Here is a 25,524-nt window from a genome sequence, read left to right as displayed (position 1 = left end):
GCCATCAACTAATTTAATATCCTTTGTGTCTCTAAACTGTCTCACAAAACTCAGTGTAGTGAAAATTCAAATGATACTAATTTTCTTTAATTTTCCTCTCGCAGATCACACACTGGACTAATTCCACTTTTTTCTTCAGCGTACTGGCCCATTTCATTACAAACCAGACAAACAACAAAGGCACAAATGGACCTTTTCTTTCTTTGATCAATACGTACACCGTTTTGGTTTACCGCAAACCTCATTTGCCCAGCTGTGCATTGTGAATCCTTTTTCCACCACTGAGCTAAAAATATTAATCTTTCCCATCTTAAAAAATGACCCTCAAACCCATATGTACAACACATATCATACAAGTTCCTTATCCAGGACCCATTATTCCTATACTGATTAACCTATTCCATTGCTACAACAAACCTCCCACTGAAACTCACTGGGATCCCACCCTGTATCTCCTACTACTGCTGGAGCATGTCTATGCAAAGCAGTGAGAGAGAAAAACAAAGTCTGCTGATCCATATTGTATTTAAGACCTTTTCTCTCTGAAAAGCTCAAAAACTACTGGTGGAAATGAAATCATGACACGTTAACAGCTACTTCTTCGTTAGTCTAAAAAGCTACAGGAGAACAGTTTCACACAATAACAAACCGCAAAGACAGCAATAAAATCTCTTAAAGTCTATGATCAAACCACTTCTGTATCTTGAGCAGTGTGTATTTTTAACTCATCCTTCAACAAAGCAAACAAACCAGCAAGTGCAATTAGTTGCAGACACGAGCAGGAACAGAGGAGGGATTTTGCCTTCCATGGTTTGCCATACTTTGTATCACTGACACTATAATTATTGGGTTCCTCTGCATAATGAGCTCAGTTTTTTCTTGCCTTACACAATATGCCAACAACACATTTTCCAGCGTTTGAGCATTGGCCAGAAGGCCTGCCATTCCTTCCTGAAAGATGGAATTGTGTGCTCACCACGCTCGCACTACGTCACTCTCTGACAGCAGCGTTATGCCAATGTGGTTATCTGTTTTGGTCAAAATGGTCTCCATGGCGAATGAATGAAACCCCAAAACAGTTCAACCTTATAAAGCAGTGACCTATTTCTGCAGCAGTTGCATGTATGGACAAGTGCCTCGCTTTGGTTAGTACGTCAACCCCTTTATTTTACTGGAGGAGTCCTGAGTTGTGGTTATACATAACCATACGCAAGTGCATGGAGGATACATACATTTTAAATCAGCTCAACCAACAACTAATGTGTATTCTGCATTATGGTAAATATACAGGAGTCAATTTTGGTAATGAGCTAAAGTTTCTTGATTTTACAAACGCAGAGCCTTGAGATTATTTTTCAGCATTGTTTACAGTAAAAGAAACAAACAGCATACAAAGAAACTGCTGTGTATGCAGATGTATGACACATCTGGATAGTATACGACATAAGCAGCCTTCAGAGTTGGCACATATCACATTCAACAAAACCATCTGGGCTTTAAGGACCGTTTTCTCCTTTAAAGCCCCGACATTCTTTCCAATAAGTTACCCGACTCTCAACACTCAGGTTGGTGTTGTCGAGCATCTCTGGAATCTGGCCTTGAGGACTGAATTTCCAAACATTCCTGCCACCCAGCTACAAATCCTGCTTTATATTTAATTTTCATCATAAAAAGGGATATATTTATTTCTCCCTTGACAAATCACACTGTGAAAGGGGACTGGAAAATCAAAGCAGTTGCATCAGCAAATGTCTCAACAGAGCCAGAGAGAGAGGAATGGAAATGAATTAATTGGTATGAATAGCAGGTACAGAAGAGATGTGCCTTATCTTCCTCCTCCAGCTGCATCACCCTGAACGCCAGGACACCTGCAACTATCTGCTCTCAGATTCAATCAGAAACCTCTAGGAAGGAAGAAGGAAAAACAACCCATGCTGAAGCAGAACTGTCTCAACGATGTCCCGGCTGCTCATTAATACGTTTCCCTGGGGAACAAGTAGTGTCTTATTTCCCATCACTGCATGGTTGAGGTGGAAAAAGGCCCGTCTCTCCTGTCAGGGGCTCCTAAATCAGAATGACCTAAACCTTCTGGGGCCACACAGCAGGCACCTCAGGGGGGGCTGGAGAGTGATAAATGGCAGGTTCTGGGGAGGAGTTATGATGCGCCAGAAATTGAGACAATGTGTGTTGTTATACATGGTGACAGATGATATGAGGCGACGTGGTAGCAGAAGTCAGACTCACCTCGACGTTGTGTGCGGAAAATCCAGCCTGAGACATCTGGAGGCCAAACGCTGTCCCATTCTTACTGGTTCCTGTGTAAACAAGTCAGTCTTTGAGAGTTTTGAATCACTGCAGCAGAGAAACTTAATCTTCCAACCACAGCCATATTCTGAGAAGAATGGCATTGAACTCGTTTCACATTTAGGAGATTTAAGAGATATTTTCAGGCCCTAATTGTAGAGGGCTCGGTAGTAGGGCTACAACAAAAAAAATATTTCGTGATCAGTTCATCTTTTAATCTGAATCATCAATTTAGCCTATGAAATGTCCATCACTATATCCCAGAGCCCAAGGTGGCATTTTCAAATGGCTTATACCCCAAATGTATTCAATTTGCAAAGCTAAAAAAGAGAAAGAGAAGAGGTGGGAGTATCATTTTGATAAATAACTTAACTGATTATAAAAATGGTTGCAGGTAAGGTTTATGTAAAATGACTAATAGACTAATTAGCTAATCTCTGTTTGTGGTTATTAAAGTTTACCTACCTTGGTTACATTCTATAAGGAGCCACAGCATCCTTCGGTCAAAGTTACAATACGAAATAGAGTTGGAGGATTTTCATGCAAATGTAGCAGTACATTTCTAAGCAGCTGAAGTGAAATGAATTTCATGCACAACCTTCCAAACTGAAGATGCGTTCTCCAAGAGCATCCACGATGTCCTTCAGTGCTGACTCGTCTGTCACATTAAAGAAGTGCTTGTCATCTGGGTCGCTGGCAATGTACTTGATTTCATTGAGGAAGGCCTCAGGGTTGATTCCTCTACGGTTGTAGTAGCCGAGAACCTGTGATGATAATATTAAACAATGTGTGCATGAAGAACTTGAGTGTGAAACAATTTATCTGACACATTTTAAAACCTTCTCTTTGGGAAGGTTTCAGAGGATTTGGATTTTCTACACCTATGCCAGTGCTGTCACCAGTTTCAGTTGGTGTTCAACCAAACGACTTCAGAGCCCTTGCCCAGCTTAGCTGCTGGATGGAAACAAGCGTGCTATTAGCTGTCCCAGCAGTGGCACGAACCAAAGAACCATGTGGTCTGGAGGAGATCATTTACACCTTTAACTGCACTTCCACTGAGCTTATGTGTGGAGCTCTCTGAGGGTCTCTGGCTCCATTCTCAACTTAGCTCTTGAAGCACTTGCTTTTGCTCCATGAGGTCACCTTATTAATGTTTATGGCATTTTAATGCTGCACAGGAGATTTATTACCCATCAGAAAACTAAGTGAAAACCCAGGTGAAGAATAGGTCTAGCAGACTCACAGCAATGGCATAACGGGTGATGCCATCCTTCTCACTGTCCTCTATGGCTTGCTGGAGATCTGGACTGTCATGTGACTCTCCGTCCGTTATCACTATCATCACCTTCTTGGCACCACGCCGACCTCCTTGTTTGAAAGCTTGTGAGCTGTGAGAACATGTTTGATATGTTCATTAGAATAAATGACAGGATGGACGAGCAGTGAAGTAGTGCTGCTCGTTTGTACAAATGGAGATACTGTACCGTGCAACGTTGATGCCAAGAGCCGTGTTGGTCTCCTCGCCCCCCCGCTGATTGATGCTGCGTGCTCTCTTCACCACTTCCTCGACTGATTTGTAGTCACTGAGTTTAAATTCATGAACCACTTTCTCACCATACTGGACGACTCCAACCTGTCCAAAGAAACACAATGACAATGATCTATCACAGTTAGTAAGAGGTCTATCTTCTTGCAGTTAACTACAGTAATAATTAAATATAAAATATTCACAGTATTAAGTGGTCTAGAGAAACACAAACTGTCATGAACATATAGGCTCAATAAACCTGAAACAGAATTAGCTTAAGTAAAAAAAAAGACTTCTATAAATTATAGGTCCAATATTCAAATGTTTTCAACAATGAACATTACCAATACATCTTATCTTCTTTCAGTATCCCTTCCTTTCTTACACACCTGTATTTGACCTGGTCCAATATAGAACTTCTGAAGAATGTTGATGAGAAAAGCCTGCACTTCATACCAGGGGTAGATTGAGTTTGAGCCATCCAAAACAATCACTATGTCCATGTAGGTCTCACATCCTGAAAAACATTTAAAGATGAGACTTAATACTGAGAGCATACATGGAGAAAACAGATGTTCATAAACGAGTAAATAATCCCCTGCTGTGACTGAGAACTGTCGAAGACTCTTCATCAAACTGAAAAGATACTTACTCTGGAAGGCTGGCGCAATCGTTCTGGAGAACTTGAAACTCGCGTTGACTCTGGAGCATATGCCAGTGCTGTAGTAAGAGCTGCCACACTCGTAGGACCATAGTGGCCCACAGGCCTGAAACATAAAAGAATGCATTCATACAAGCAGCATTACCGACATCAGCATATTACCAAAGAGTTAGGTTCTTGCTCTCAGAGAACTTCTGCAGGGAGAGCTGCAGTTTGACAACCGTGTAATCAAAAGACAATCTTGTGGGATTGTCCTTTTTTCCACTTGCACAGTTATCAAATGTGTTCTTACTTCCTCTTAAGGTTCTTCAGCAACGGGCCATTACTGTGTTATATCTCAAGAAGAAGTTTTAAACCCACTCTCACCACAAAGCTGTTGTCTTTAGGGTTAGAAGTGAGCGTCATTCCCAGCCTCATCTTGTCTTTGCGCTCTGATACGTTGGTCAGAGATATCCTTCCTTGAGGGAAAAAGATCCTCAGTGACATGATCTTGGACAGACAGACTCATATATACATAAATACATGCACTATCCTTCAGAGACCAAACAGAAGTTCCACCATCTGGGACGTTGGTTTGTTATTGCTGTCTGGGCAGCCAAACCAGTGTCTACATCCGCAGATCGAAACGTTTACTTGACAAACCTTCATGTGCCCACCTTACCAGCATGACACATGTGCGACCCATATGAAGTAGCATGCGGTGAGATGTGCGGTATAACACACGTGTGGAAAGGTACATGAACCATTTAAAAAAATAGTAAAATGTGGAATGGTTGGTATGGTCCCCACACCTCTGTCTCACACATGCCACCATGCTTACTGAAACACATGCAGAAAAGCATGCCGACATTTAAACCTTTACAGTATATGCATACACATTTTTCCAGATACACATTCATAACTGCCACTGTTACTGTATGTGTGATTCTCAGGTAAAAAAATAATGAATGGTGTTTGTGATACTATACCTAAATTGAGCTTGGAGCAACCGCCATTGGTTCGTTTGCTCAGTGAACATTTATAAATATCCCCTGTCTGGTAAGGGCCATTCATTTCATACGGAGCGCCCACCAATAACCTGCAAAAAACCCAAAATACAACAGTTAGTATCACTAAAAACATACGTCACTATGAAAGTGTGTTTTACACAAGCTCTCAGTTGTTATTTATTGTGCGTAAACAGTTAAATAGTGATGGTAGAGCAAGAGTAAGAACCTCTGTTCTATTTAACAGTAACCAGACTTTTTCTGGTATCTAATTCTCTGAGGAAATATGACGAAACACATGGGCTGGAGAAGAGAAGAGTTCAAAACTTTATTTATCTAAGGAGGTTAACTAAGCATGTTAAATCATGACCAGCAGCACCAGACTTCACATTCATAAACAGTTCCACACAGTCACACCTAGTAGCCAACCAGTCATCTCCTGTGAGTCATCTCCCTTCCTATATCTTATGCTATATTAGCAGAATATGTGAAGGCACACATATCATGCCACATATATTGCATAGTACATATCTGTTAGTGTGTCAGTGTGTGTGCTGGTTTAGGTGAAAACCTCAGGGTCAAGGGTAAATTAACAAGACTGAAACTGAACAGCTACAACATTAAAGATGCTATCCTTTTTGACGTTGTGGCTGATTGGTGTATGATTATTAGGCAACACATTATACAGACAGCCAGTTTACGACGTATTTTCACTGCATGGATAAGGTGCAAATAAAATAGTTACAGATTCCAACTGTTACTTGAATGTAGGTACAGTGGAAAACAACAACACTGTGGGGAACAAGGGAGCAACAACAAGGGAGGATAGGACTGACAGACGGACAACCCAGAAACATGTCTCCAGCAGACATAATGTCGAAGAAGCATTAAAGGGTAGAGCAACCATATATACTTTATTATACTGTATATACCTTATTGCATTATAAAGTGTTAATATTCTTTACAGTAAAGGACGTTGTCGTTCACAAGTGTCTGATCACTTTGTTTCGGGGTTTTTAAAGCTTTTAAAGCATCAAACACTAAATGTAATTTATGTAAGAAATCAGTTTGTTTAAAAGCTGTGATTTATGGCGCCTGTGATTTGTGTGTTAGTTAACAGATCAGATCTTTCTTTTCAGAAGGGGGAAGGAACCCATTCACTCAGCCTCAGAAAATCCATGTAAACATGTCGCTTCGCTTCACATGCTCAAACTGTCCATACTACATGTACTATATATACACCAAAAATACAGGCCCTCAAAATACAGTACATAACATACTGTTGCTGCTTACATACACACACTAAAGTGGTTATCGGTAGGGCATTTTTGACCTGAGGGTCAACCCTGATGAATAGTCAATTATTGTACAGTACAATGTATCCTGAAGTGACATGAATGTGTGAACCACATGTCTTGGCAATTGATCCAATAGATTTACTGACTTGCTCAAAGATACCTTTTCAGTAGTTGTGGAAGGAGGGGTATTAGTTATTCATGTGTGCCATCAAGATTAAACTCTCCCACTAATCACTGCTACAGTTATGTTCTCATTGGGATCTCTAGCAGAAATCACCACTTGTTTTCATGAGGGTTGTCCGTTTAATAAAATAAAATCAGATGAATTGTGTTATCGTAGACGACCATGGGATTTAAAGTTCCTCAAAGAGCAGTGTTGAGTGCTGGACATTTTTTTCGCATGAAGTAGTGTTTGTTAGGAGTCAGTCCTGCCCTTGACTTAACAGTGAGTTTCCTGCGCGGGGTCAGTGTGGTCTTATAAATGTCACTAAAAGGTTTTGGATGACTTTGTGTGTGATGGAGAATATAAAGTCCTCTGGCACTTTTAGCTGATGGAGGCCTTAAAGGGAGCTATAATTCAAATGTATTTCAGAGATAAGAACTTTTTGCGTTCTTTACGGGAAACACAAAAAGGGGATTAAAAGTGCTGTATTCATCACTGACAATCTCCTTAGGTTCAATCCTTTGTCCTGTAGGGTGCTATATCTTGTGATGTGTGTCTGTTTATCACGTGATGTCTTTAAATTGAATAGCTCACCATTTGTACATATCAAGATGCACTGTCATGGGGCTCAATGTTCATTTTCCTCAGGTTTTAACATATCTCAACAGAGACTGTCCTCAGCTTCATCGCTCCAGAGTGAATTTTCATATGCATTACATACAGTACCTACAGTACTGGGGTAGAGTCAGTGGCAAAGTTTGCACCCAGGCTCAGAGCACTTGATTTTCAGCGTTATATAGTTTACACTCACATCACATTTGATTACAAGTGTGAACATTAAAATATTATTTTTTACCTAACCATCATCATTCACGAGTCAGTAAAAGGCTTATGATAGGCTACCTGACTAGCGTCTTCTTCATCTGTTGTCTTTCTCTTCTTAGAGAAGTATCTGAACAAGCTCATCTGAAAATGCAGTCAGCAGTTAATACATAATGACGTGTAGATATTAGCTTAATGCTATCAATTAGTTTACCCAAGTTAGCGTCACTGAGTTGGCTAATAAGTCTACCTTTTCTCCGCTGCCTTATTCCTCACGACTACACTTCTCTGACTCTGACCTGGTACCTGACGTTATGTCACTTTCAAGGCCGCGCTCTCGCGAGTAATTAACTCCAAAAGGATCCCCCAACCACCCCACTCCCTCCCTCCCTCCCCTCTTCTCCCCTCCCCCCGCTGTTGCGCTCATCATCACACAGGCTGTGCTGTGAAGGTGGAGAGATGTGGCGGTGGTGCATTTGCGACAATAAAAAAAAAATAAAAAGAAAAAAGAAGTTTGAAGGCGTGGCGGCTATGATTTAGCAGTGGCGGGCCGCCACTACTAAATGAATGTAGAGGAAACACTGAGATTCTTCCAGGCTGAATATGGGAAATATAACTGACCCTATCCTTAACTGTTGTACATGTAACATCATGTATTAACTATTAACTTAAAGTTAATGGTTAATTTCTGCATTTTGGAATTGCCAATTGTGTTTTTTACATAGTGGTTTAAAATATTTAAATTGATTTATTTATTCATTTTAATTTCTCCTAAGTTTAACTAATAAAGCACTGAATTAAGATGAACATTCTCCTGGAAAAGTTGCTGTAAATACAGTAGGTCAACTCGGATTTTAACAACTGAGGAGTCCAAGGGAAAATCACAGGGAAGCAAAGGAGCAACTTCCAGTTCAGTGATGCCCCAAAGGAAAGACACTCGACACCACTTTATAGCTAAAGCAGACCATGGTCAGCCTCCTGCATGGACTTTTGGGCCAAAGTCTAACAAATAAGTAAAGACAGATCTTCAGCTTGAGGATGTCTTGGTCACGCCCATGATCCAGTTTTGAAAGTGTTTCAAATTCCCAAGAAAACACTTGGTAATATTTAGTCGGAGAGGCATGTAGACAGAACATTACTTATAACTGGCTAAGATAAGCATGACATAATATGACATACTTGATTTCAGTGGAAATCGAAGGTGTGGTGGATACTGCATCGTATTAAGCATGTGGCTGAACATCCCCCCTCAGATACAAAGACTCACCAACAGTCACCATCTAATTAACTAGGGCAGAGCAACAACAACAGATAAGGAAGAGAGTTGGAATTTGAGTTGGAAGAGAGGGTTCATTTCTTTTTCCTAAATTGTAATGGTTTCTTTCTTTCTGAGTTTTATGAGCCCAGCCTGAAAAGGTCTTTAGACACAACAAAAACATTAAAATAATTCAGCTCAAATGTTGAAAGAATGCATTAGTTTGGGCTCTATCAGCTAAAAACCCTGAAATGTACTTTGAAAGATAATTGTTCATTAGAATTAGAAGATCAGATGAAGTTTCACCATTGCTCCATCTTTTTATAATATGCTGTTTTAACTTCAGCAATAAGGATGTATTAAGGAAGTGTTCTAGCTCCAGAACAGAAGTGGATCTTGTGGTGAGACTGTTTGTTCATGTAGTTTCCAAGGTTGAGAATGAACCTCCAGTCTTAAGTATATTTCTTGCTGTCGTGTGGCCTGCCATCTTTATTTGGGAATTTCTTTTAGCACAGTTGTACATGTTATGTGTGATATATTTAGGACACATACACAGAATCATACCAACTATGATTTGACAGTTTACAGCTGTAATTGAGGACAGGAGGAAATGTTCTTCAAACCGTCCATCACTGCGCATCAAAGAACGACTCATATGGAAGTGAGCTTCAGTGTTATTGCTCTTGAAGCCAACTTTTAAAGTCTCACAGTCTCTGGAAGTCATTTTCACCACAGTGGCTCCAGCATACATTCATAGCTATTAATATCATGATTATTACTTCAGTTATTGCTATCCCTTGGCAAGAAGACACACTGCAGCACAAGTTCAGGTCAGGATACAGCTACCTTGATGAAAAGGGACCATTGTTGCCTTTGACTTGGACGCCTGCCTTGGGACCTCCTGAATTTCTCCAGAAGCTGTTCAAACAATCATGTTCCAGGGCTCATTAGGGTCGAAAGCTAGCCTCAGTGCATCATCACTGCAAGTATGGTAATGACACTGAAAGAAATAACTTGACCCAAAATGAATGCGTGGACATTTTCTACCATGGTTACCAGGGAATACAGGATTTTGGGGTTTGAGGAAGCGCCATCCCCAAGCCTAGGCTGTCATTAATGTGGTAATGTTTTTCATATTTGGAAGGAGGAGATGTATACGCTGTGAAACCACATCCATGCCCCAAACATGAGTGCGCTACTCCAATGTCACGCTTACTCATCACATTCCATTCGTCTGCTTTAACAGGATGTGTTCTTTTGTTAATGCTGCCTCATAAATCAAGGGAATTGTAAAGGTCACATATATCATTTTCCCAAGATTTTCATTTAACGTGCCTATTTCACTTGAGATCAAGGTGATTAGAAACAAAAGGTGATTAGAAGACTTATGAGAAATTTTCAAGCATATTTTAAGATGTTTTCTTAGCCATGTTGGTTGATTGGTTGTTCCACCACTTTTCCTCCATCTATTGGATGGATTGGATGGAATTTGTACAGACATTTATGGTTCCCACTGGATGAACCCTGCTGACTTTGGTCATCTCCTGAACTTTCCTCTAGCACTAGTTTTCACATATCCAGTAAACTTTCTCAACATTTTCAGGATGCCCCTGTGGCTTAGGGATTCAGACTTGGATTACTACAAATATTTGTACAGACATTCATGGTTCCCAGAAGATAAACTGAAATTACTTTAAGTCCCTGACTCTTCTTCTAGTGCCATTATGTAGCTGAAATTTGTAGTATTTTACTCAAGAACTATGAGATGTACTGTCTTGAATGAATGGATGAATAGTAATAACTTTGGTGATCCCTTACCTTTCCATCGATAGTGCCATCATCAGGTTAAAATTTCAATTTGTCCAATAGGCCTGCTTTGGTTTCTGACCACCACAGCACCTTTAAAACTAATGTCATCCCCATCATCCTCAGCTATACTTTATGTTTAGTGCTAATTACCAAATGTTAGCTTGCCAACATGCCAAATAGTGAGCATGGTAATCATTACACCTGCTTAACATCAGCATGTTAGCATTGTTATTGGCAGCGTGTTAGCATGTTGAGTTTAACATTCAGCTCACAGCCTCACAGAGCTGCTGGCATGACTATAGACTCTTGATCCTGTTTTTCAGTAATTTTGTTTTCATTTTTCATTGCCATTTACCAGGTATCTCCTATCTTAAATACTTAATTTGAAGCGAATATAGACATTACAATGACATGACTGAGTATTTTGTCTGAACTAAAATTCAATAGATCAAATTTTGTTTTCCTACCGAGCTCAGGAGGTGTAAAAACACTTTTCTTTGCAGCTCTGTAAATGGGCTAAATAAAGGGAACACTATTTAAGGCCAGTGGTGAAAGACTTCATAGACTTCCTGTGGTTCTTTGTGGTGTGCAACTCGTAACTGAGCTAAGGAGTAAAGGTCAGGTCTCCACTGAGGAGACCTGGTACAACTGCAGAAAAATAAACAGTGGAAATAGAGAGTGGGAGACTTCTGTGGTGTATGGCTTAAGTATGCAGGTCCGTGTATCCCATCAGGTTTAAAGACCCAAGTTTGTTGCCAATTGGAAGTGATGTGGCCTCTTCTTAACTCCCCAAAGAGTGTCTGGTCTGGCAGAGTGTTTAGAGCACCATAATGCTGCGTACACCCGTGAAGAAATGACACATTCTTGACACGATGACCTTTCCTCAACTTGGTAGCTTCATCAGCAGTCACGGACAGAAACTGTCAACAGACCTAATAAAGACGTCTCAACGTCTTGATTTCTCTGAAATCAAATACTGTTAAAATAGTTTTTTTTCTTACTCACTTAAATTTTGATTAGCAAAACTGTGCTGTTTATAGCACCTGCTTTGGCTAAGAGGAAATAATCTTAAAACTAAGACAAGTTTTCTTTTACACACGCTGTTTTAATATCTCTGATACATGAAAGCTCTTCCTCTAGGCACACTAGAATCAACAAACTCTACTTTCTTAATTTAGTCCTCCTAGAAAGCTTTTTGACTTTAGCTGCATGTCTGTCTTACTTCAGGGTTGGGTCATAAAATGCTTCTTTTTTTTTTTTCTTTTTTACAGAGTCACTTTCCAGCTGTGATCCTGTTCCTATCTAAACACAGAGCTGAGGGTTTTCAGAAATCAGACAATTCTGGAAAAGTTGACATTGCTGCAGTTTGGCACAGATGCTCATGGGCAACGTTAGTAATCGTAACGATTTAAATTCTCTTGAAAGCTCAGTTGAGGTGAAACCACTTGAGGGAGAAGTGGAGGGTAGAACGTTAAAATGCTAGATAGCCAGAGACAACATAGACTGTCTATTGCAATTTATAGTATGTGTATCACTCAAAACAGCTTTTAATTAACAAATCTTAGTGTGAATCTGGATAAACACACAAACCCACACCATCTGCAGAAAACCCCCCCCTGAAGTGTGCTGACACTTGGTGAGCACATGTCCTGCTGCAGAGTTGCTGTCTGACACTTCAAAGATGGATTTTCATTTACTTGAAACAAAAAAAAGAGCAGATTCTGCCCTAATGTGGAGAAATATTTGCCTCTTCAACACATTCAATATCTGGGGAAACATAAAACCCTCAGAAACATTTTAGCTGAAAAACATGAAAGTGACAGATGTGTTGAGTTAAAGTCATCACTGCTCGTATCCCAAGCACGACTCTACAACTAAGCATCACTGACAGTGCTGGAAAACAACAAGTACTTGTGCTTACTTAAGAACTGTAAAGTACTCAAGTAAGTGCAAGTGCATGCTACTTCATACTTTATACTTCACACATTTGTCAGCTATTGTTACAACTTTCTCTGCAGATTAACATTTTACAGCAGTATCCTTGGTTTAGAGCATCAGTAATGACTGTGGCGAAGTTCAGTGTGGATGAACCAGATCAACTCTTGTCAAAACTGAAAATATGATTATTTCTAATCATTTTAATGATCCTTTCACACTCGATAATGTAATGTTTTTCCACTAGCCTCACATCCAGCGACATTCCTTAGGCCAGCTGAGAACTGTCAGACTATGTACCACACACAAATACTCCCACAGACACACACACAAATATACAGTCTTCTGTGCATGCAGCTGTGTGTTCACATACCCACACCTACGCACCCCGCTGCACTGACTTAACAGGCCTTTTTAAAGTAAAGTCAGCTGGATGAGTAAGTTGTCTACTAAGCAGACAGACCAGTCATAACCAAGGTATAAAAGGAGAGGGAGACTCAGCGCTGTGGGTCACAGTCGGTTTGGCTAGACAGAATACTGTATTGACACAATATTGAAACCACACTTTACAGCATTAACATATAAAAATAGGACACATTTACAAAAAATGTTTTCTTTTCTTGAATCAATTAGAAGAATTTCCACCACTTTAGTGTTCTTCCACACTATGACTATTTTATTGCTTATGAATAAAGACACTTTTATACAAGATGTTTGAACACCTAATAAAGATGCCAAAATCCTGGTCCCTCCAGCTCCTTTTGGCCGTGTGTTGTTTGCACAGTCTATGCTGCACTATTCTTCCACTGCAAATGTTTTCACCTCGTTCTCAGACATTTACCTCAGTCGAGTCTGTGTCTCTGGTGACCTTTATTCCACACATGTCAGCCTCATCAGACCTCGTCAATTCTGGTAGACATGGTTGGCTGAAGGTTGCTCAGAATGACAAAGAAGTTTAAATTTTACAGTGTAATCAACAGTGTCTTGTGATGAAGGACTTTGACTTCTGTGAGCTGGCAACACTTCATCCTTCTTGTCTGTCATTGTCCCTTCCTGCACACTAAGAACATACATTTGCATTCCCAAGACACTAACCTATGTCTTAAAGGACAAGGCCAGGGTGAGTCTATACTTTTATTATTATCAAAAATAATACGAAAAGTCCAAAAATCAACCATGTGTTAGTCTGTATCTCAATACTTTCTGACTCCCAAGCCCTGTGAGTGATCCCTACTGCAGGTCAACAGGTCATGAATTTATCCTTTATTTTAAATGCTTTATTTATTGATACAAAATACAGAGCACTGTTTATGCCAAGTTTTACTCAATCACAAGTAAACTATTCATTTGTGGGGGACTATTTTTAGCCATAGAGTAATACACATTTGGTGTGATGACAGCAGGATGGTGTTTCCTGGATCGCCTTACTCATTTACTACAGTGCCCATGTCCATTATAATGAAGAAACACATCACTGAGTCACACAGTGTGGCTCATCGATGTGTTTTCTATTGAGGCCTTTGGCACAGAGGAATATTAGTAGAAACAGTTCATTGTTGGTTTGGTTGGTTTTGGATTTGCTGACAATTTCAAAAAAAATAAATAAAAAAATCACCAGACATCCTTTAATCATCAGAATCATAACACTTATCCTGATCTGAACCTGCACCTGATTCTAACCAGCAAAAATGGTTATTTCACTATAGTTCTACAATCTAAAGCGTCTTTATATAAATACATATACAATACTGTCTCTCTTCCACACATGAACACAGGGGCACGCACGCACACACACACGCACACACACACACACACACACACACACACACACACACACACACACACACACACACACAAGGCCTCATGTCCTTCTCAAGGCTGATGGAGGATGGAAACATTTGCCAGAGGAACATTAAAAATAATCAGCACTGGACAGTAAGCCAAGTATGATATTTTCTGCATATTCAGCAGATTGGTTTCATTGTTAGCACAGCAGCACTTTTGCTATGGATTGGGCAATGAGATGTGATAAAAGCCCTATTATGCAGAAATGTTTTGTTTTTTTGCAACTAGGCGCACCTACAGTTTTAGAGTGAGATTCACTTTTACACCATTGTCACAAATTCAAATCGTGCCTTGACCCCCAACTCGTGGACAGCTTACACCAGCTAAAACAACATGTCGACCCATATACATTGTTTGCTAGGCATTTGAATGTGGAGTATGTGCACAATCAAATGAGATGTTGCTGGCGACGTGATATAGGCTATATTGCACATAGTACACATTCAACACTTTTATTAATACAAGCTAGCTGACATGGTTTTGCAAGGTTGCAAACTTTCAAGGCTTAATTCAGGGCACAGAGTGGGAATGGAAGAGGTCCATTCTCCCTACTACAAGTCAGTGTACCATCAAAATGATTTTGACGCTGTAATTCTAAGGAAAAAATAGCTGCATAATGTTGCTTTACGTGACACGATGCGATGACATATTCAGAGTCAGTTTGTGCATACAGGCAGTGCTTTTAATATCTACATTGGGTTCTGTTATGTTGTGACCTTATAAATTGTGCTCATGGGAAGCATTAGTAAAATATTAATCCCTAAACAACAAAATAGGTCACTTGTATTTGCCTTCCAAAACAATGCCTTTTCCAAAAATGAGCTATTTCTGAGCTATCACAGGAAGTTTCCCACTGCATAGTTTGATAATCACTTGCTGAACAAATGTTTTATCCAGTGGAGTCTGCATCAAGTTGAAGTTAGTTTAAGATTAGGTATTGTTGAACAGATACCCTGAGGCACACTACAAAGTACCAGAAATGTTTACTTGTATGTTTTTGATTGGCCTATGCAGCGCTATTCAAGATAACAATGCATTGTGTTGCTGTGAAAACTGAGCTAGACTTTTCTTCTTTTTTTTTTCCCAGAGAGCCTTGAGTTTATTTGCAGGACCCCTGTGCATAAGCATCCCTGCTGCGACACAGTGGTTCTATTCAAACAAATGAGTCGGCTGCATTTCTTCACTCAGTGCTTTTGTCTGTCTGAATACGGCCTCAGTCGACTGAAACTGTGCATATGGTTAGGGAAAGACCTGATTATTTTGAATTTAACTTTCAGGATTAAAACAAAGTTGATTGTTGGAGGAAGACAGGATGTGAGCAATGGTCTAGTGCCACATGCACTGTACAATTAACCATCCACAAATGAAGCTACTCAGCGGGGACAGTCATTATTCTCAAGATGTCGTTTTCCAGAAAATTGGAAACAAAAATTCTTTTAAGCATTTAAACAAACAGCCAATGTCATTATTTTTGTTGAAGCCAGTCTGGAAGTCAATGAGGTCAGATTAAAAAAAAAAATAGATGCATAACTAAAATATATATAAACAGAATTTATGATTTACACACACCCACACACACCACACAGAAGCACAGCTGGCATTGGCGATATTATAGTGCTTGCAACCAGACATTTTTGGGGATGCCAGGAACTAATTTTGGCCACCACGCGGTGCCAGTTGGCCTAATAATAGTGTGCATCAGGAATCAGTTTGTGCTATGAGGTAATATGATGAATGTGAGGTATCCAGCTCAGAACCCCAGTTTGTTTTGCAAGCACAAATTAATGGGAGGAAACTTTGCACACCACAAGACAGGTACAATAGATCACTATCTTTCCTGGGAAAAAAACAGAGACATCCGATTGTATCTCCGCCAAGTCAGACAGTCTGTCAGCACTACAGCTTGTCAGCATGTGTTTTACAGTTATAATGTACTTGACCTCTTAATCTTAGCCATAGATCTCTAATGTAAATTCTGGCAGGTTTGCAGAAGCAAAAAATATACATCACGATTAGAGATACTTAAGTTTTATGTCATAAAATATAGATAGTTGTAATTTAAGTACTCATTGTGATGTTGGAAGTCTTAATAATGTCAGTGCAATAGTTTTTCCAGTTGCTGAAGAAAGTATAATAGACACATAAAACTTCCATAATGAAGGCTGACATTGCTAACTGTGTGTGATTTTCAGAATTACTCAACAAAGGCTTGACTGTAAAGAACACAATGTTTGCCAAGGAAAGACAGGCCATGATCAGCAGAATAGGAAATTGAATTATTGTAGTGTTTTCTAGGTGTAAAATTCCAACAAGCTATAATATTTTGCATAGTAGTAGTGTGTAAATCAAATAAGTCCCTTACCACTTTTCTCCTCCAGCAGCCACATGTTGCTGAACAGTGTATCCAAACTGGGCTTGTTTAGGGCCTTTGATGATCCTGTGTTTCTTTGTGTCAATGTTGAAGCAGTCAAGGACCCCTTGAAGAAAAACAAAACAATTTTCATCAGCACTGTCTAAAGAAGAGCTTTAAATTTCTGCCATAAATTACCTTTTAAGGGGCTATTTGTAAGTTCTCTCTGCCGCTGAACGTGGTTACCTTCCAATTGTTGCTTGACAAGAGCTTTGGCCATCATTGTGTTTACAAGACAAGAGGTTATAATACATCCTCTCAGCAGCGTTAGTCTTCAGGGCAGATTGGAGGCTACAGTGAGTTGCTATTGGAAATGATGAGGTGGCCGGGGGTAGCTGGTTAGCGTGCTAACTAAGACGTGATAGAGACAAGAGTTAACACTGGTGTTGCTTTCCACAGCTGGAGACAGCTGTTGGTGAGTAAACGAATGATGTATGATGCTGAACTCACAACGGTTCTTCGATACTAGTAAATAAACAGTTGTTAATGCTAACGTTGGTTATGCAGGAATAGCAAAACTTACAAATAGCTCCTTTAAGTTCACAACCTAGTTCTGTAACATTCGTATAATATGTACAGAACATCTAGTTTTCAGTACCACATGGTCGTATCTCAGCAATTTTATGGATGTTTGTACTGAAAGAAACACACATGACATCAATAATGATCAAACCTCAGCATCTGGCCTAAACGCAACACACAGCAGCAAGTCATCCTTACTAAACTTTAAAAATAACCCCACACTGTCTTGTGTCTGTTTGTCCCCCTGCAGCAGTCTAAACACAGTCTGCCTTCTTAAGGAAACAAATATTAATTGTATAAGCAGAGCAGCTGAGCTGTCTCTCACGTTTAACTGATATTCTTCCATCAGACATTTGCAGAACCAGGAGTTTTGGTTCAGCAGCATAGTATCAAAGTGACTCATCTGACATGTCTCATCACAACGTATACATGTGAGAGGCCTACATCCAAGATATCAGATCTGTTCAGCAGTGAGGGAGCTGAAAAGGCCTGCACTGTATCACTGCTTAATTACTTGCAACTATAATAATACAATGGGTAAAGGGATTCAGCAATGAGATGTGTGTTGTTGTTGCAGTTGATAGCTGGTGAAGTGTAACCTGACATGTAGTAAAATGGTAAGAAGTAAAAGCTGCTGTGGGACCTGATCAAAGTGAAGCTGTTCTCCTGATTGTGCACTTTTCTCTCACATCTTTGGACATCTCACCAGGTAGTAGAAAAGAGCAGTGAATGTCTGTTTTCAATTAAAATACCGATCAGAGAAAGTATTTTTCAGATTTTGCATGTCACCAAGTTACCCATTATGGCTTATTAATGGTGACAGCATCGTTTGACTTTTAAATTCCCATCAAAAGAGGAGGACTCTGTGTGAGGACATGGAGGTGATGAGATTTTCCTTTTGGCAGAGGAGAAGGGGAAAAAAACATAATTGTCTACCACTCTCTTCCTCTCGATCTATCTCTCTCCGTTCATCCGTCTTCTACTTAATCTCCTGCTGATCTCTGTTTTCTCCAGTTGCCAGACCTATCGCAAGGGTGTCTGTTGATCAGTGTTGCTCCACTGATGTGTCAGCTACTGTAAGGTTAAGAATCACGTTGGCCTTTACACTGGAGGTCACTGATCCCAAAATATACCAATTTAGATTAAGAACTGTCACAGAGACAAAAAAACAGCATGAAGAAAAGAAAGTTTGAGGGAAAGTCAAGTTTATTTCATGTTTAATGGGACACAGTGGTTTATTTTGTAGATGAAGAGTATTGTGTAAAAATAAATGGCTTTCTCACAGTTTGAGCTGGACAGCTGAGCTGAGAACACAAAAGCCTCTGCTTTTCAGCACCACAACATATCACACACGCACGCACGCACGCACGCACGCACGCACGCACGCACGCACGCACGCACGCACACACACACACTTTCTTATATCTCTGTGGCTCTTGTCCACACACTGCTGGATTTATTCAATCACTTGCTCTCACACTCTCACACTAAACGTCTGCTCAAAGCTCACTCCCCATCTGTGAGGCTCTGGGGTCAAGTCAAGTCAAGTGAGCCTTTTTTTCTCTGCGAGGGGAATTTCAGTTAAATGTAAACAAGGAAGGAATGCTCAACAAAGTTGGAAAACATATAAAATTCAAATTAACCCACAGTGAATAACAGATGAGTTCAAATTACAGCCAGTTATACCCAGGATTGTGAAACTGTTTTTTAATTGGTAATGTAAACTTTGTAACTGGTATGTAAAGCTACAGTTGACTCCTTGTTGTTTTGTGGATGGATAGATTGCATTGATAAATGGATCACAGAATATTTTGGACAATAGCCAATCTAAACAATATTTTTTATATATTTATACAGTTTGTATTTGGCAATAAATGACTAATGGTAGAACTTCTTTCTTATTTAACTGATTTGCACAATTTGCTGCATGTACTTCCAGTTATGTTCATAAGCCTGCAGAACCAGTTTGAGTGTGTTATGGTTCATTTTGATGAGTGAATTGTGTTTTATAGCATCAACAAGTCAATTTAAATTGAATTGTATATTATAAACATATGCCATGTTACGTCTATTTTCCAAAATTAAAAAGGTACAGCTGCAACTCAGCTTCATTTTGCTTCACAGCAGACAGGTTTTATTTGTGTGGTTGTGTAGTCGTTTGCATTTTGATGCAGAAAAGAGGTCACAGCAGCTGCATGCTGTAAGAAAAATGGTCTCAACAGAAATGTGAAGTTGTCTGCATTCCTCAGATAGTGACTATTTAGGAGTGTTGATAGGCTGTCTAAACAAACAGCGAACTAACTATTTTATCCCACTGTTCTTTATCAAGTGTCTGTAAACCTGGGACTGAAACTGGGACTGCAGTCACTTTCGTCATGCCACAATTTTACCACAGGACATTATGTCAGTGGAGTGACAGCAACAGAGGGAATAAGTCATTCATTGTATACTGTCAAGCGCCCAGGAGTATATCACACCTTGATTGGCACAACCAAAGACCATTTGTTCTGTTTCGTGAAAACCTCAATTAAAATAAATAGCCATCTCTGCCATGCAGGCTCTTCATGTAAATATTGACACGTTCTCCACATTGCTCATTTCCTGCAGTATGAATGGTTCACATGTACAGCTGGTCTTTCATCCTGCCACCAAATATCCTCCTGAAGTTTCTGTTTATCGAGAAACATAAAAGGGGTGGCGGCTGAAAATAGATGGTTTGGAACAGATAGGTGTATGAAAAATAAATAAAAATCAGTAAGTAACTATTGACAGTGTGGTGCAGCCTAAATCATTTTACGAATGGACAGCAGTGAACTGTCTCAGTCTGGACTTTCTCCATCATTGTTCAGCTGGAGCGCATAAATGTTCTGGTACAGTAGCTGATTTAATGCTAAGATGACGCTTCAGCACTGAAAATAAATTTCCCAAGATGCGATCACAGGAAGGCTGAAGTCTGACCAAGAAATAAGGTATAACGTGTCAACGGTGAAAGCATGAGAATGGAGGTGATCCAGTTTCCATTTCAAGCTACTAATGTGGCACAGCAATTTAATATTCCCAGTAATATCAGCAGCTTCTAACGCAATGTCGAGAGTCTTGCTGAGTTTCCTGTGTACCGGCTTCTATGCCCAGATAAATAAACCTCAGGCCGGTGGCTGCCGGTGCGACCCACATTAGTTCGCTGCTGCCTTTGGCCCGACACCAAGCTGTGGGAGCTCCACCACAGATCCACTGACAAAGAGCAGCCGTGTGAGCGTGTTGTGCAAACTGCTGGCTCAGAGATATCCTCATATCAGACATGCATGATGCAGTTTCCTTTTTCTTTATGATCAGTTTTGTTATGTGTGTGTGAGTGTATAGACACTGCCTTATGACTGCATCTGGCTGGTTTTATGGGGCCTGTGGCATGAGACTTTAACAAATATGAGAACTGAGTCTCCACATAAAATAAATTTCAAAAGCAACAGAATGTACTGTCCATCGATCCATTCTGGGTTTCCATTACAATGGTTTTCGTTGGAAAGATACTTCACAGTGGACAATATACTTTCAAACATTTTGGCACCTTATATCATTATTACCATACGCCAATGTAAATACTCCGAGAGGCATGGGGTATCTAAAACCAGATGTTCCCAACACACAACAGCCAACTGGGCACAGCGTAACAAGCTGTTAACCCTCTGTGCCAAACAAACCATGGCTCTATGGCAGGGCAATACAGGATGGATACCACCAGCTATCACATACAAGTACAGATCTGGACAAAACAGAATCCGGACACAGAGATCAAAAAAGCAGCTGACACAGCTCAAACATCTGCTAACATGAAAGAAATAATGAATTCCTCATTAGGATCCTCACCTAACTACAATCATCTGAATCAAGGACAAATTGTAATCAGTTAAGATACCTTACAAAGAAAACCAATGGCCATTTTAGCCATTGGTTTTGTTTTAAGTACATTTACAGTTTTATTCAGTCCCACTGCTCTCTCTTTAGAAAACAGACTGTCTGGGGCATCGAGTAGCTCAGTTGGTTGAGCATCCGCCCCATGTGCAGAGGCTAAGGTCCTCGCTGTCCCGCATCGGACAAGCCCTTTGCTGCATGTCATTCCCCCTCTCTCTGCCTCCCCATTTCCTGTCTCTCTCTACTGCACTGTCAATAAAGCCATAAAAGGCCCAAAAAAATAATAAGAAAAAAAAGAAAAAAAGAAAACAGACTGTCTTCCTAAGACAAAAACACAGCACTTGTTTTAGCAAATGCCCCAATACAGAAAACATACATTTAGGTTAAAATGTCAACTCCCTCTAGTGGCTGTAGGAATTAGGAGACTTGCCCACTGATAGCAAAGAAGGATGTTAGGAGACATTATTATAAAGCAACAAAGTCTGCATAGGGAAAGGGTCAACAAGAGGCTGGAGCAGAAAATCAAAACAGACCTACAAAGATTTATCAGGAGGCAGAATAATTCCTTCAAATTGATTACTAATTTTGCTCCATGTTAGCCATGCAACTATATGAGGAAAAAGTGTCCCCTAATGGCTAAACACTGTAATGCAGCTAGTAATATTAAGCTAACCATAAGGTACAGGTGACAGTGAGGCAGATAGCTTTACTGTAGCATGATATATAAGGCTCTATGCTATGGTTTCACTTAACTCAGTAATGAAACAGCAAGCATGTATTATAACAACAAAAACAAAAAATGTGGATGATGATGCAAACACAGGCTCCCAAATTTCTGTTGGGAAGTGGCCATGATGTAATTGCGTCCATGCAAGTTGAGGTATACTCATTAGGAAATAATGGCCTTGGCCTCAAGATTTATTATCAGAACACCCCATAGAGTATTATTGTTTATTTAATAGACTACACTTTGAATCTGGCATACTTTCATTTTTGCCTTAATGGACCATAGATTTTGTATTTCAGAGTGCCTCTAATAAAAGCTCATTTCTAGTATGTCAGTAATTGTTTAGCTTTGTCACTGTCATTTTGACTGCACTCTTCACCTTCCACATAAATATATAAATCATAGCGGGAACTCTTCATGATAGCATCATCATCATCACTGCATTGACTTCCCACACTGAACGTCTATTAAAAGGATTAAATAAGAAAATATATCCTGCTGGACATGTGCCAAATCTGGTTAATGTATGAAAAGAGGACAATGTTCTAACGGGAAGAACTAAAACTGTAGGTTTTACTTAGATGTCAGACAGTAGTGTTTTTCAGGTAAAGTCAACCCGCTGTTTCCATCCGGATGGGGGTCATTGGTCCAAAGGTCCCGGGATTTCTCACACACAGCACAAACAGCAGACTAAAATGCAGCCTTCTTCTTATGTCCCTGCCAAAACATGTCCCACCACAGCCAGCATCAAGTCTTTCTCCGCAGACTCCAGCTACAAGGTCAGTGTCTCCCTCACTGTGGCATCAGTCCAAAACTAAGTTCCAACAAATTCCAAAATCAAACCAAATATTTACAATAGACATTTCCTCTCCTCCAGTTTTGTATTATTTACCAAACTAATTCGAAGACGAATGCATTTCTTCTTCTAAAAGAAAAAATCCAGTCTTGTAGACCCTCAAAGTTTCTTCTTCAGTATTAATCTCAGGGAGATAACTGAAAAGGAGTAAATGCTTGGGGGGAAAAACAACAACAAAAAAACAACCCAGCAAAACATAATGTTGATATACAGCCATGGTTGAGATTGTAAACAGCTCAAAACTTAACCACACAGAAATTTCTACTGTATCACTGCACCGACTACTTAACTTTTTACTGTGTATTTTATGTGGAAAATACAGTAGGTTTGACTGCCTTTACTTGTACATGTAGAAATATAATATATTAATCTATGTGACCCATATTGAATCTTTGGGATTGAAAAGAATACAGATATAGACTCTTTGTTCCTTTTATTCACTCTCTGTCTCTCTCTTTCTTTCATCCTGTCTAGATGTGTTACTGTTATAGTGATTTCACTGGTAATTGACCACAGCTCTGGCTCAGCACCAACAACTCTCCAGTCGCTGGAAACTTGACTGTGAAAAGATAGCATCAACTTTCATTTGAGCGAACATGAATGCTTCCAGTGAGACACAGAGCACCTCTGTAGACCTGAGGGGGACAACATATCCTTCAGTAAAGCCACTGAGCTCAGCCTTCCTGTCTCTTACCATCATACTGGGTCAAGATGTCAGGTTATGATGACATTCGCACAGACAGCCATTCATTCCCATAAGATATTCAGAGATTACTATTCCTTCAAATACAGAATATGTGTGCATGTTTGAATTTTAAATTCAAAAGTTGGAAATGTATTCTTAAAATACTAACCAAAAAGTTGCCTAAAGTTGCAGAGTAGCTATTTATGTCAAACCTTTAAAAGCAACAGAGTCAAAGTTTCCTGTGTCTGTTGGAAAAGTATAACTAACAATTAGAGTGCCATTATTATACTGCAAAGCTACTTGACGAAAGAAAGAAGGTCAGATTCATACAACAGTCTAACACAAGCATGTAAGGATGTATACAGCACACACACATATACACACTTCATCAATAACACACCTACATAAACACCTTTCACTCACCTAACTGCTGGCTGCAGATCCAGAGCAGGAGGAAGCAGTAGTACTCCATATGTTTGCCGGTGCAAGCGTGCATGTGCATGTGCATGTGCGTGTGTGTGTGTAAACTGCTGTGAGTGTGTATGTGGTGGGCTGAGGCACAGAGACCCGGTGGCAGGCACAGTTAAAGATCCCACTCTGATTGACTCCAAGTCTAAGTTAAAGCGCTGCCTATATCTTGGGGAAGTAGGAGGGGACTGCAGAAGAAGAAGAAGAAGAAGGAGGTCCCCTCTGACACAGCAGGCAGAAACAGTCTGTTTCTCACACTCTCATTCAGCTCAGTGTGACTGGGTGAATACTCTCAAATGGCTCATATTTCTTTTGTTTTTTGATAGAGGACATCTTTTGAAAACATTTTAATGTGGAACAAATGAAAGAAGAATTGGTGAATTAAACCTAAGCTGTAAACTTTGGTTGGACACCTCAACTAATTTTATAAAAAGGGTGAGGTAAATGAACTGAATATTCTGATGTTTAGTTAATTAGAGCCTAGAAGATAGCATCTGGTTCCATGATTGTGAAAGGAATACGGAACCAACAACTATAAGGCATGAAAGGGCCCATAAAGAGACAGGCAGATGCGAGACATTAATCACATAACTAGGCTCACCATAATTTCAAAAGATATTTTGAAATGTCTAAAAGTAAATCTAAAAAAACACACAGTACATCACCACCAGTCCTTTTCTCATAACAGACCTAAAATGTCTTCTGTCAGACTGGAGCTATGCACCACTAATGCTATCATCATGGCACAACCACAAACTAACCAGTGTATTAACAGTGGAACGCAAATGTGGGGCTTGTATGTTACCTCATACCCTTGCAGTTGAACCATCCAGTCCTAACTACAGAATGTATAATGATCCCACTTACGTAATAAGACATAGTTTGTGCACATTAGCTCTCCTGAAATCCATTTGTGGTCATCTTGTAGATCTCCAAATCACCACTTAACTACTGTATGTCACAGATATGCACATCTTGTCTTTATACAGGCCTCATTTTCACTTTGGTTTGGAAAATGATTTTTATACTGGCAATACTGTGATTCAATACATCAGCACCTGTGTCTGCATATTAAGCTACGTACGCAGTTATGTACAGAAATATTTGAATGGTACCCAAATATATGAAGCAGTGCTCTAATGTCAAATAGGTGGAAAATGTTATGTTCGTATGCTATTTCAATTTATATAATTATTCTTTGTGTATTGTTCTGATATTAATATTCAGGCCTGGATTAAGAATGCAGGGGCCCCTGGGCACAAAATCTTAGAGGCCCCCTGCCACCAATCAGCTCTCCTCACAGTGGCAATCCCAGGTTTTTGAATTATAGGTTCTGAATGC

General features: G+C 39.8%; 1 protein-coding gene across 1 annotated transcript in view; it reads right to left on the bottom strand.

Moving 5' to 3' along the window:
* The window catches only part of itga11 (integrin subunit alpha 11), a 51,058-nt gene extending 26,761 nt beyond the window's left edge, over positions 1 to 24,297 (bottom strand). Inside the window, exons 1-10 of the mRNA XM_022748298.1 lie at positions 24,139 to 24,297; positions 16,969 to 17,083; positions 5,462 to 5,571; positions 4,860 to 4,951; positions 4,485 to 4,599; positions 4,222 to 4,349; positions 3,789 to 3,937; positions 3,548 to 3,692; positions 2,903 to 3,068; positions 2,245 to 2,315 (exon numbers count right to left, since the gene is read on the bottom strand). Coding sequence (XP_022604019.1) covers positions 2,245 to 2,315; positions 2,903 to 3,068; positions 3,548 to 3,692; positions 3,789 to 3,937; positions 4,222 to 4,349; positions 4,485 to 4,599; positions 4,860 to 4,951; positions 5,462 to 5,571; positions 16,969 to 17,083; positions 24,139 to 24,223 — 1,176 coding nt within the window. The 5' untranslated portion in view covers positions 24,224 to 24,297. The remainder of the gene's footprint in view (positions 1 to 2,244; positions 2,316 to 2,902; positions 3,069 to 3,547; positions 3,693 to 3,788; positions 3,938 to 4,221; positions 4,350 to 4,484; positions 4,600 to 4,859; positions 4,952 to 5,461; positions 5,572 to 16,968; positions 17,084 to 24,138) is intronic.
* Between the last annotated feature and the right edge of the window lie 1,227 nt (positions 24,298 to 25,524).

The sequence above is a fragment of the Seriola dumerili genome, unplaced genomic scaffold (genome assembly GCF_002260705.1).
Source record: "Seriola dumerili isolate Sdu_G_001 unplaced genomic scaffold, Sdu_1.0 BDQW01000011.1, whole genome shotgun sequence".
Taxonomy (NCBI): domain Eukaryota; kingdom Metazoa; phylum Chordata; class Actinopteri; order Carangiformes; family Carangidae; genus Seriola; species Seriola dumerili.
The sequence above is the reverse complement of the archived record's forward strand: the minus strand, read 5'-3'. Positions and strand labels throughout refer to the sequence as shown.